We start from the raw sequence: 13817 nt of genomic DNA, 5'->3' as shown, positions 1-13817 counted from the left end.
GCGCCATGAGAAAACCAACATGGTGGCTTTACGACCAACATAGATCCAGACCAGCCTGCGCATCCACACAGTCTGGTCAGGATCCATGCTGTTCGCTAACAGTTTCTCTAATTGCAGTAGGTTTTGAAAGCAAACAGCATGGATCCTGACCTGACTGAGCAGATGCGCAGGCTGGTCTGGATCCATGTGGTCCCAAAGCCACTATGTTGGTTTTCTCATGGCGCGGCTCATTTTATTTTTTAAATAGAATATTATTTTACTTTACTTTTTCCTTGAAAGGGAGTTACAATTGATATTAAAGCAGCTTTTGACTTCACATGTAAAGGATTGTTAAACATTCACAAAGCCAAAGCTGTGCATCCTTTTTTAACATTCATAAATTACCTTAGCATTACAGTAATATGTACTGGCAGTTCTATGTTCTGAGCAATGTGTACACAATGGTTAGGCAATACTTGACGATTTAGAATTATGTAAGAAACCCTGGAAAATTTATAAATCATTCTTTGCTTTTTTGCCAAAGTTGTCGAGTTTCAAGTTAAAAAGTTACTAATACTACTTCTTAAGCTGTTAATTTTACATCCATATGTTAATGGCCGCTAGTGAATATTGTGTAGTTGAAAGAATTTTAATTACTACTGATTTATAGTATAAATATTTTTGGCTGCAATTTGTCCCTGTGTATCTTCTCAGTAACATTATAAAGTATGTATGTATTTTACTATTCCACAACATACATCATGTGCCCTGACCTGCCATATTTGGTTAAATCAAGCTTTTATTGTTTTAATCATCGTTTATTTTAAGATTTACACTGATATTGAATATTTTTTCTGAATTCTGTGTATGACAGAATATTTATGCTGAACCCTTTATATAACATAAGGTTTTTTATACTGTATTCTGTATATAGCAACATTATTTGTTTGTAAACTTTATTGCACATAAAATATCAAAAGCATTAAAATGTTTTAAGCTGTCAAAAATTGCTTTTAACTATTCCATTTCTATATTCAAACACAAAAATGGACTATAGCAAGACCAAGAGGTCATTTGGGTTCAAATTATGTTAAGGTTACTTCCCTTTGCAAAAAACTGTAAAGCAAGCTAGAGTTGCAGTTCTTTCTTAATCACAGGAATGTTTTGTTAGAAGATAATTCGCAATAAAATATTAATTCAATTATGATAGATTGTAAATATATTTTGCTGTTTTAAGTATACTGAAGGACTTCCAAACATATTTCTATATTTTCTAATCTTTAATTCTGCAGTTGAAAAAATATTGTTCTATCTCTACATTATGGGTTCCAGAGTTATGGCCACAGAAAGGGCCTGAATTGGTTATTTTGACCTTGTCTGCACAATAGCAGCTTCATTTATGATTTGATTTTAACCAAACTTGCACACAACTTGTATCACCATAAGATCTAGATTCTTTTTTATACGCCCACAGGGACGTATTATGTTATTGCCTCGGTGTCCGTCTGTCTGTCTCTGTGTTGTGTAGCAATTTCCCTTCCGCTCTGTAACTCTTGAACCTCTTGATGGATTTCAGACAAACCTGACACAAATGTTCACTCATTGAAAGAATGTGCAGAGCGCATGTTTCGGATGGCTAAATTCAATGATAAGGTCACACTTCGGGGTCAAAGGTCATATGACTTTGTTTTATGTGAATATTGCTCTGCATTTACATTGCATTGCAGTGCTCCTGTTTTTATTTGGCAGATCCTTCTTTTGTTCGCTTACAATATTTTTTTTTATTTCTTCCCTTTTATGTTACTATAAATAGCTTATTTAGTAACTTTTTTATTATTGGCCGTAGAAGAAAACTGAGATCACTTTTCTGTGGTACAACATGGATGGTACCTCCAATTTTTAGGTAGGTGTATTTTGACATATCTGTACCTTGTAAGAATTTTTTGTTTTTGTTTTTGGTTAAAGCAATGGTACTCAGGTAAGTGATATAGGGCCATCATGGCCCTCTTGTTGAATATTCGTTCCCATCCCTATTAAGCAGTGGCGTGGGTTTGTTATTGAAAGGTCTAATTCCTTTTTAGGACCTTTAGGTGGGTCACCTACTCATGTCTAACCCAATATTCAGTTTAGAGCTATTAGAAGTGTAATATTTTCTTTGTAATATATAATCTACATCTATTTAATATTTAGAATCTTGTAGCAGTTAGCATGTCACAACTCCCTTTTAAAGCTCATTTTATCATCCAAGGAAGTGACTTTATTTCTTTAATTTTTCAGGCAAATCCTATTGAAATGAACTTACGATGATATAATTTTTAGCTTACCTGAGCACGAAGTGCTCAAAGGTGAGCTTTTATGATCACCCTGTGTCCGTTGTCAACATTTTGACTGTTAACACTCTAGAGGTCTTAATTTTGGCCCAATCTTACTGAAACTTGGTCAGAATGTTACCCTCAATAAAATCTTAGACGAGTTCGATATTGGGTCATCTGGGGTCAAAAACTAGGTCACCAGGTCAAATGAAACAAAAAGCTTGTTAACACTAGAGGTCACTAGGTCACAATTTTGCCAAATCTTAATGAAACTTGGTCAAAATGTTACCCTCAATAAAATCTTGGACGAGTTTGATATTAGATCATCTGGGGTCAAAAACTAGGTCACCAGGTCAAATCACCAGGTCAAATCAAAGGGCCGTCGTTTATATGACTGAAAAATTGTTGGAAAAAGACATTAAACCCGAACACACACACACAAATCAAAGGAAAAGCTTGTTAACACTGTAGAGACCATATTTATGACTATATCTTCATGAATCTTGGACAGAATGTTAATCTTGATGGTCTCAAGGTCCAGTTTGAATCTGGGTCATGTAGGATTAAAAACTAGGTCACCAGGTCAAATCGGAGGAAAAGCTATTTAACACTGTAGCAGCCACATTTATGACCATATCTTAATGAAACTTTGTCAGAATGTTGATCTTAATGATCGATAGGTCAAGATCACATCTGGGTCAGGCGGGTTAAAAAGCTAGGTCACTAGGTCAGATCAAAGGAAAAGCTTGTTAACGCTCTAGAGGCCACATTTATGACTACCTTCATGAAAGTTAGTCAAAATGTTTATCTTGATGATCTTTAGGTCAGGTTCGAATTTGGGTCATGTGGGGTCAAACACTAGGTCAACGGGTCAAATAGAAGGAAAAGCTAGTTAACACTTTAGAGACTACATTTATTACCATTTATTTTATGCTTATTGGTGAAATACTGGAAAATAGCAGTGAGATATAAATCGATATCACTCACTGTGCCGAACTTCTTTTTTTTCCAGATAAATTATCTCCCTTGAAGTATATTCTTTAATTACCTCCCTTTGCTGCCTTAAAAATTACTGGATTATACTAATACTCAAGCCATACACGAGTCATGAACTGCTAGACAAACCTATATAGAACAGGCTAGCTGTATAATTAAATTTGCTCCGCCTTCGTGAAAATATTCAATTGTCTCCCTTATCGGTGATGATATATTTTGATATCTCACTGCAAACAAACAAATATCCTCTATATCTTAATATCTTGTTTATCAGCTATGGTTAAAACACCACTTTCTACATATCAGACTGGGTCTTACTTGTTTGTCTTATTCAGTTCCAGGTGTAAACAGGGCGGAGCTTTAGTTTATTTTGCTTAGTTAATTATAATATTAAAGCTATGATTTTAGATTTCATATTATTTACTAGCCAGGTAGACTGGCCTGTTTGCAAGAGAAACTATGCTAAAGATGGTTGGGAAATTTGAGGAATTAATAACATACTTAAAAGTGTTATTTTTGGCTTTTAATATATTATAAAGCACTTTCTGTATGAAAAAAATACTCTATTAAGTAATTCATTTACCAGGTGATGAGGCCTTTAGTTTTACAACACTGATGCATACATACTTCAGAGTGGACGACATCAGAAAAACAGGAGTGAAGGGCCTGAAAGGTTTAAAGTTTGAAGATAAGGTAGGAGACATAGTATTAATAGGTCAAAGGAATTCCGCTTGATGGATCTGACCATCTCAGGCAGTACACTTGTACTAAACCCTTAGCCTGCTGGCGGCAAGTGATTTTGCCTTTGCTACCAAAGCAGACCAAGATCAGCCTGCACGTCCATGCAACCCACAGAATCACTTTATAATCCCCCCTTGCTACAAAAAATGGGAGACGTGTAGATAGAAATGCAGTTCGTTTGTCAGAATTTTTTTGTCAAAACAACTACTTTATAACCACTATCGGGAGTGAAACGATGTATTGATAGATGATGATGAGAAGAAGTGCAGCGCACAAGAATGATAACTGTATCTTGGTCAGCTATCGGATTATCTCCCTTTTTAAATTAAAGTGAAATAGTCTTAATATCAAAGTTTACAATTATGAAGATGTGTATTTTTATATGCCTGAAGGGACGTATTATGTTACGACACCGGTGTCTGACCATCTGTCTGCATGTCCGTCTGTTACATTCTGTAATTCTTGAATGCTTGACGGATTTTGAAGAAAATGACATAAATGTTCACCACATCAAGTAGAGCGCATGTTTTGGATGGCTTGCTTCAAGGTCAAGGTCACACTTTGGGTCAAAGGTCATATGACTTTGTTTTGTGTCTGCTCTGTAACTCTTGGAAACCCTTGAAGGATTTTATAGGAACTTGGCAAAAATGTTCACCACATCAAGATGATGTGCAGAGCACATGTTTCGGGTAGCTTGCTTCAAGGTCAAGGTAACACTTAGGGGTCCATAGTCATACCTTAGAGTGTATATTGCTCCACATTGCAATGCTCTGGTTTTTAAGTTTTACACCAAGATTAATTATGTCTCCCCCACCACACTGGGGGAAACATATTGTTTGCCCTGTCAGTCTGTCCGTCACACTTCCTTTCCGATCAATAACTGGAGAACCATTTGACCTAGAACCTTCAAACTTCATAGGTTGGCAGGGTTTTGGAGTAGACTGCCCCTATTGTTTTTGGGGTCACTCCATCAAAGGACAAGGTCATTTCCGATCAATAACTTGAGAACCACTTGACCTAGCTTGTTGAAACTTCCTAGGATGGTTGGTCATGCAGTGAAGATGACCCCTATTGAATTTGGAGTCACTCTGTTAAAGGTCAAGGTCACAGGGGCCTGAACAGGGAAAACCATTTCTGATCAATAACTTGAGAACCATTTGATATAGAATGTTGACACTGGACATGAAGAGTAGATGACCCCTATTGATTTTGAGGTCACTCCATTAAAGGTCAAGGTCGCAGTAGACAGAACATAGAAAACCATTTCTGGTCAATAACTTGAGAACCATTCGACCTACAACCTTTAAACTTCATAGGGTGATAGGACTTACAGAGTAGACGACCCGTGATGTTTTTGGGGTCACTCCATCAAAGGTCAAGGTCACATGGGGGGCTGAACATAGAAAACTCTTTCCAATCAATAACTTGAGAACCACTTGACTCAGAATGTTGAAACGTTATAGGATGATTGGACATGCAGAGTAGGCGGCTCCTATTGATTTTGGGGTCACTCTATTAAAGGTCAAGGTCACAGGGGCCTGAACATGGAAAACCCATTTCCGATCAGTAACTTAGAGAACCACTTGACCTAGAATGTTTAAACTTAGTGGGTTGATTGGACATGCTAAGTAGGTGAACCCTACTGATTTTAGGGTCACTCTATCAAAGGTCAAGGTCACAGGAGCCTGAACATGGAAAACTGTTTCCATTTCATAACTTGAGAACTACTAGACACAGAATGTTGAAACTTAGTGGGACATGCCTAGTAGATGACTCTCTTGCAGCCAACCATCAGTGTCTCCTGTCCCCTATTGACTTCTTCCCTATACGACTATGCATTGGGGGAGGCATGCGCTTTTCTACAAAAACGTCTTCTAGTTGTAGCTTTTTGGTGTTTTTCGAAGAAGGAGGGGTATATTTTTTTGCAGATGTCGGTCAGTCAGTCTGTAGGTCGGTAGGTCTGTAGGTATGTAGACCAATCCGTTTCCAGATGATAACTCAAGAACACTTGGGCCTGGGATCATGAAAGGTGATGTAGTGGTTGGTCATAACCAGCAGATGACCCTTATTGACTTTGAGATCAGTAGGTCAAAGGCCAAGGTCACAGTGATGCGGAACAGTTAAACGGTTTCCGGATGATAACTCAAGAACGCTTGGGCCTAGGATCATGAAACTTGATAGGGAGGTTGGTCATGATCAACAGATTGATTTTGAGGTCAGAAGATCAAAGGTCATGATCATAGTGACCAGTGAAAGTTTTAACGGTTTCCGGATGATAACTCAAGAATGCTTGGGCCTAGGATCAAGCTGATAGGGAGGTTTGTGCACAGTGACCAAATAATTACTGTTCCTTGTGCAATTACTGAATGTATCAAGGGGGGCATTTCGTGTTCTATGAGCTCCTGTGTTTTTCAGGTACATGGTGGAGAGCATACAGAAGACAGAGAAATGGTGCAAATAAATGAGAATTATGACAGGTATTGAAATTCATATCTTTTTAGTACATTTCATCATATGGATATCCTAAACTCCCTTGACATGCTGTATAGAGTGGAGTTTGATTTTGCTGAACTGAACTGTTTTACAATGATAACAATACTTTTATGAAGTGTATAATACAGAAAACTCTGCATTATCCTCAGAGAATATCTCCATTTTCTTCAGTTAAGAACCTGCTAACCATACTGTTATTATGTAAGATTCAAAAGAAATTAAAGAGTTGGTTCAAGGAACATTTGGTCTTTTGAAACAGATGGATGAGTTTTGGATTAATCACCTTACATTTGTTTCACAAATACATTTTTTGCCATTTTTAGCTCACCTGTCACATAGTGACAAGGTGAGCTTTTGTGATCACCCTTCGTCCGTCGTCCGTCGTGTCCGTGCGTCCGTGCGTCCGTCCGTCCGTCAACAATTTCTTGTCTGCACGATAGTGGTTTCATTTATGATTTTATTTTAACCAAACTTGCACACAACTTGTATCACCATAAGATCTCGGTTCCTTTCTTGAACTGGCCAGATCCCATTATGGGTTCTAGAGTTATGGCCCCTGAAAGGGCAAAAATCAGCTATTTTGACCTTGTCTGCGCAATAGCAGCTTTATTTATGATTTGATTTTTACCAAACTGGCACACAACTTGTATCACCATAAGATCTTGGTTCCTTTCTTGAATTGGCCAGATCCCATTATGAGTTCCAGAGTTATGGCCCCTGAAAGGGCCAGAATTAGCTATTTTGACCTTGTCTGCACAATAGCAGCTTCATTTATGATTTGATTTTAACCAAACTTGCACACAACTTGTATAACTATAAGATCTTGATTCCTTTCTTGAACTGGCTAGATTCCATTATGGGTTCCAGAGTTATGGCCCCTGAAAGGGCCAGAATTAGCTATTTTGACCTTGTCTGCACAATAGCAGCTTCATTTATGATTTGAATTTAATCAAACTTGCACAAAACTTGTGTTGCCATAAGATCTCAGTTCCTTTGTTGAACCGGCTAGATCCAATAATGGGTTCCAGAGTTATGGCCCCTGAAAGGGCCAAAATTAGCTATTTTGACCTTGTCTGCACAATAGCAACTTCATTTATGATTTGATTTTAACCAAACTTGCACACAACTTGTATCACCACAAGATCTTGGTTCCTGTCTTGAACTGGCCAGATTCCATCATGGTTTCCATAGTTATGGCCCCTTGAAGGTCCAAAATTGGCTATTTTGGCTTTTGCAGCCATATAGAGACTTCATTTATGGTTTTATTTGATACAAACTTCCAAAATATCTTCAACAACAATAAATCTTGGATTCCATGACAAATCAGATCCAATCGTAGGTTCCAGAGTTATTTTATATCTGATTACCTCCCCTGATTTTAGTCAAAATGGATTTATATCAGTAAGTACTTATAGGACTTATTTGAAATTTCATTGTTATCATTAGTTGGACTGAGGCAATCAGGTTAGATAACTATGGACTGATTTTATGTCAAATTACCTCCCTTTATTTCAAATTAAAATGGGTATATCTCCATAACTAATGAAGATACTGATCTGAAATTTCATTTCTGTCAACAGATTTATTTGGCAGATCCTTCTTTTGTTCACTTACAATAATTTTCTTTTTGATTACTTCCCTTTTACGTTAATATAAATAGCTTATTTTTAGTAACTTTTTTATTATTGGCCGTAGGGAAAAACCGAGACCACTTTTCTGTGGTACAACATGGATGGTACCTCCAATTTTTAGGTGTATTTTGACATATCTGTACCTTGTAAGAATTTTTTTTTCTTTTTGGTTAAATTTCTTTTCTTTGTTGTTCCTGTCCTTTTGACTTAGATATTTTTTCTGAGGACCTTCTTGTCCTCAAGTGCAATGATAACAGGTGAGCGATATAGGGCCATCATGGCCCTCTTGTTCACATTCTTAATGTGCCTTTTTGACAGGACATTTGTTATATTTTGATTTGATTTGGGTTTTACGGCGCACTAACACAGTATAGGTTATATGGCGCCAAACAGGACTACAAATTTTGGTTTCACATCTCATTTGCATCGAAATAAACACATGAGGTATGGAATCAGAATTTGCATACCTGCTGGAATCACAGAGTTACAGCAAAACGAAGTGTTAAGACCCTATTAGTCACCTCTTACGATCATGCAAGGGTAAGATAGTGGTTCCAATTCTTTTCATACACAGATCGTCCCAGAACCACATGGGACACATTTGTTATTTTTTATTGGAATATTCACTGTGTATTTGATTTTAGAATTTACAAGAAGTGCTCAGGCCCAGTTCAGCTGTTTCCTGATGTGGATAAGGCAACTTCGTGTAGAAGGCTTGTAACAAAAAATCTAAATGATACAGGTAAGTAAAGTGCATTGCAAGTTTTGATATATATGGTAAGGTAATTTTGCCAAATATAACCAGTATTGGGTAATTATTGAATTGGAGAAGTGTTATTGTTCTGCAAAATTTTCTACAAGTCACAAGGCAGCAGCAAATTATGAGATTTACTTTTTATACTTACTATCATAGTTTCTACAGTGGTGAAATTGTATTATTTTCTGGTTAGTTTTTCAAGTCATATTTTTGTAACATATTATATAGATCTGTAAAGTATTTAGCTATTAGTGAATATGAACCAGTGAATGCTAAAATAGTTTTGCAATGCCATCAAGAAATGATACCGTTTGAATAAAGGTATAAGGCAGCTAATTAATTAAAATGCCTCAATATCATAGGTATTTTCATGCTTATATAAATATTCTTGAAATATTTCACGTTCAACTTGGTAGAAAACCTAAAGTCATGTAACCTTTGAAGTACTACTCTTGCAAATGTCTTTCCGAAAAGAAATATTTATGTCTTAATCTCTTATGATTTTTTTGTTGGGTTAAGAGTCACAGCGACACAATTTAGGCATTATGACAACTTTACAGGCTTTTGATGGTGTAGTAAGACCCAGCAGCCCCATTGAACATTGTTGCAGACCTGTGCAACCAGGTAGCACAACTGACAATCCGTAAACTAGCTGGATAGCGTCCTCCTCCGTTGAAGACTTTTGCATCTTAATTTGCGTAAATAAACGTCCCCAATATTGTCAGTAATTATTTTGTTTAGTTATTTTGAATGTAAGAGAATACCAGCACTATATTTAATTTAGTGCGTTAAGTTTATTCATTTTAAGATGGGTCTTCCGTGGCCGAATGGTTACGGTAGCTTGCTTCAAATAACTTGCCCCACACTGTGTGGGTTTGGGCCTCACTTGAGATGTTGAATTCTTTATTGAGGAAGCCATCCCAGAAGGCTTACGGAAGGTCGATGGTTCTACTCAGGTGCCTGCCCATGATAAAATAAAGCACGAAGGGGATCCTGGGGTCTTCATCCACCATCAAGGCTGGAAAGTTGCAATATCACCTATAGTTGTGTCGGTGCAACGTTAAACCCAACAAATCATTTTAAGCAGGATTTATAGTTCATAATCACTAAACAAATATGAAAAATGTCCTTAGGGCCTTAATAAACACCACCCTTTTGCAAAATGTAACACCAAGAGAACATTAATAAAGGAATATATGGAATACATATCTCCATAAGTAACGTTTCAGTTAAGTTCATTTTATCTTAATCTGCAGTTGTTTGGAACCCATGGGCAGAGAAAGCTAAAGCCATGTCAGATTTTGGTGATGAGGAGTACCACAATATGCTGTGTGTAGAGGCCGGATCTGTGAGCGAACCTGTCACTCTTGAAGCTGGGAAAGATATGATTTTCTCACAGACTATTGTTGTGGATAAAACTTCTAAAATGTGATGGAATGCATGTCGATTCTTGGGTTGCTTCGAAGTTTAGACAGAAACCATATTATTGACTTTTTTAGGCTCACGTCTTTTATCAGAAACCCTTTTGTTATCACAACTTGTCGGAGCCATAACCTGATAGCCCCTTCTCCATTTTCATACAAACATGGCACAATTACTTACTACCACATTGCATTTTACATATGTCTTCATTCTGTCTAGAAAAGTTCAGGAGAGGTCAAAAGGTATTGATTTATACCACTGTAACATTGGTAGCAGTAACCCAATGGTATTATTTCTTTACTTCTTTTTGTTTAAGCATCTTTTTTAACAGTATCTCAATTTTGTAACACTGCGCGCTTAACCTAACCAGAATTCCTGGATCTTGTACCAGTACGTGCCTGTTCGCCACAAGTAACTACCCTGCAAGATTCAAAGGCTGAGGACAATTTTTTTTAATAATTTGTCTTTTATCAGTCTTTAAGAACACATGCCACACCAAGGGACCGAACTTACAACCCCGTAGATATGCGATCTATATATTAAGTTAATGGGATGGTGGACTTAACTTGGTAATTATATGTATCACAGCATTCTGTATGCAGTGCAAAGAATTCTTTGTCCTGTCTTCAAGGTAAGAATGGACAATAAAAATAGCACTCTCGTTTCCTGGACCGTAGCTACCCCATTCCTGATATGAATTGGCAGAAATGCAACAACAGTACAGGATGTACTGCAAATAATTGGTTATACTATCTTGAAGTTCAAGGTCAGGAGGGGTTAATAGTGTCTTTAAATGTTACTATTACTTTGTTATTTATAATCAGAATTTATTTAAACTTTGCATGCGTATATAGCTTTTTTATTCTTTTTTCTTTTCAACTGTATTTCAGTTATATAACTGCATATAATTTACCTAAAACACGTTCCATTTACAGTTGACAGTTTCCATACTGTCAAGTTATGTCATAAACGGGTCAGTTTGGTACTTAAGATGTTTTAGCATGACATTTAGGAATGCAGTTTTCTTTGCATATTTCATCATTCTGAAGATGTTACTATTTTCACCAGTCTGGAAAAAGTTGAATCAGTTCGGCGAGTCATAAATCTGGGACTGGTGCTAGTTCAACAATATAAGCCATAATTATCGTATGTTAATACATTTGACCTTATCAATTTTTTAATGCAATTATACAAAATGATGTTTGCAGGTCACCAAGTTCTGCGTTGCGCTATAGTACATCGGGCATTTTGCTGATCATGTCTTCAAAAAAATATAATTGTGAAACCTTTGTTATGTGGATATTATAGCGTAATTGCGATAAAACAGATATCTGTTTATCCCATGACTTGAAAGCAGATGAAACAGAATTAAATCTTCGGCAAGAAGAAAATTCTTCACTGCGCTGTCATATTAAATTACATCCTGTCAATATACTCCACTCATTTTCCGCGAACCTTGTGGTAAGATTCTACGATCAAATCTAGTTCGTCTTGATGCAATATTTATACCACACCGTTTTGGTCAGATGGATTTTTTCTGGTATTTGTTAAAGATCGAGGCGCATTTGGGAGATCTCTTGTTTTCATTGTCAGATTTACATTTTTATGGAGACTTTGTTGCATCTGTGGGTCGAGCCGTCTGGCGTCTGGATCTCGTATGACCTTTCATTTTATTGTCGAGCCCGCTTGTAACTGAATGGCACCCAGCGCTAGAGGTGGGGACATTTCGAGAATGCGCAGTACATATATAACAATAACAACATAATATGACATTTTATTTTGGTCTCTTTCTTTTTTGTCCAAAAACTTCCGATTTTGCAAACATAAAAATATATGATTATGTCTCCATACATTGTCAAATACCGTGACAACTGAAATATCTGTTATGAACTGTCACTAAAGTGTTTCAGTTTTTAGAGTTATGTCAGCAAAAATGTTAATTAAAATAGACGGAGAAAATAGAACATGTTAATCAAAATTATTGCCCTTTTTTGACTTGACTGAAAACAACAAAAATGTATATGCCAACATCGAAGTCGAAAAGTTCTCATCCGATCTTCACCAAACTTGAACAAAATATGTTTGACAGTAAGTCCTCGGCCAGGTTGTGTATCTAGCCAAATTGGCCCAGGCATTTTTGAATGATGGCTCTTGAATTACCGAAAATACTGATGCCAGTGACACAGGTCTTGGTGCATGGTTGACTCAGATACATTATGAAAGGCCATTTACTCCAGAACTTACTCCAAAACTATCAAAGTTATATTTATTGTTTGTAAACAGTATAAAAAGATAGACTTTCTATTCAGATAATTAGGCAGTTGTAGGATACATGCGCTTTTCTAAAAAGCAGCTCTGGTTCGATATTTGTTTCTTAACTGCAAAATCAGTCTGCATGTATGACTCATTTTTCAGTTTACGATTTTTTTTCCACAATTTTCTCACCTTTGTGTTGGCTTTCAATATGTTTTTGAATGTTGGTCATCAGTTTTCAAAAAAAGTAGCATGCATGTGCCACGTCACATTTTCTTTGTTTTACCCACTGCTTCAACATTCAACTTTGCAAAGTTTGATTGGAGTATTTTAGACCTGTTGGAAAATGTCTCATTAATGTTCCAGTTAATGATATCCATGTCTTGTTCTGCAGCGTTATATTGGACCAACCAATACATTGTCGATGGAAAATTTGTAGTGGTGTGGTTATGTATGATGGGAGAAGATGTGCAGAGCAGGCAGGCATCAATTAAGTCATTAAGTCTTAATATCATAAAGTCTTCCTAGTTGCTGCGTTTGAGGTATTAGGTTGGGTAGTCTTGGTAAAGTCCCAGCGTCGTTCCGTCTAAGAAGATCCGATCCAGTACTAAACGTCTTCATGCGAATGTCCAACCATAAAATATGATAAATGAACTAGGAGAAACGTATGATATAGTTAAAAACATAACATAATATGGGGGAGGGGGCTCCGTTGCCGAGTGGTTAAGGTCGCTGACTTCAAATCACTTGCCACTCCGGAGGAGCACCTTCGGTCTCCCTCCACTACCAAAGCTGGTGACCTGTAATTGTGTCTATGCGAAGGTCTTCAATAAAATTAAAAATAAAATAAAATACAAAATGGCAACATGCTTTATCAGCTGGTTGTCATATTCGATAATGGCAACCCTTTCTCATAATGTCCTGGGGTCAGTATATGCCACGCCGTGGGTCCCTTCTTTTACATTGACTGATATAGGAAAAAAATATTATCAACATGTGTAGTGTGTAGTTGTGTACCCACAGCTGGTCACCCCCACCGACCTGCTCACCCTCTGACCTTCTTTCTTGTTTTTGAACTAACAGCATAGAATTTGGACTACATGTATAATTTTTGCCGAGCCCGCTTACCGTAAGCTCGACTTAGTCGCAACTTCTGGCGGTTCGGTGTATGTGCGTGTGTCCGTCCGTCCGATTTTGTGTGGACCATAACTTTGTCATGCATGGACCAGTCTT

General features: G+C 37.0%; 1 protein-coding gene across 1 annotated transcript in view; it reads left to right on the top strand.

Moving 5' to 3' along the window:
• The window catches only part of LOC123565460 (uncharacterized), a 57288-nt gene extending 46108 nt beyond the window's left edge, over nucleotides 1-11180 (top strand). Inside the window, exons 8-11 of the mRNA XM_053549537.1 lie at nucleotides 3874-3980; nucleotides 6444-6505; nucleotides 8797-8894; nucleotides 10166-11180. Coding sequence (XP_053405512.1) covers nucleotides 3874-3980; nucleotides 6444-6505; nucleotides 8797-8894; nucleotides 10166-10341 — 443 coding nt within the window. The 3' untranslated portion in view covers nucleotides 10342-11180. The remainder of the gene's footprint in view (nucleotides 1-3873; nucleotides 3981-6443; nucleotides 6506-8796; nucleotides 8895-10165) is intronic.
• The last annotated feature ends 2637 nt before the right edge of the window (nucleotides 11181-13817 follow it).

Source organism: Mercenaria mercenaria, chromosome 8 (assembly GCF_021730395.1).
Source record: "Mercenaria mercenaria strain notata chromosome 8, MADL_Memer_1, whole genome shotgun sequence".
Taxonomy (NCBI): domain Eukaryota; kingdom Metazoa; phylum Mollusca; class Bivalvia; order Venerida; family Veneridae; genus Mercenaria; species Mercenaria mercenaria.
Note: the sequence above shows the minus strand (reverse complement) of the source record. Positions and strands in the feature narration are given on the sequence as shown.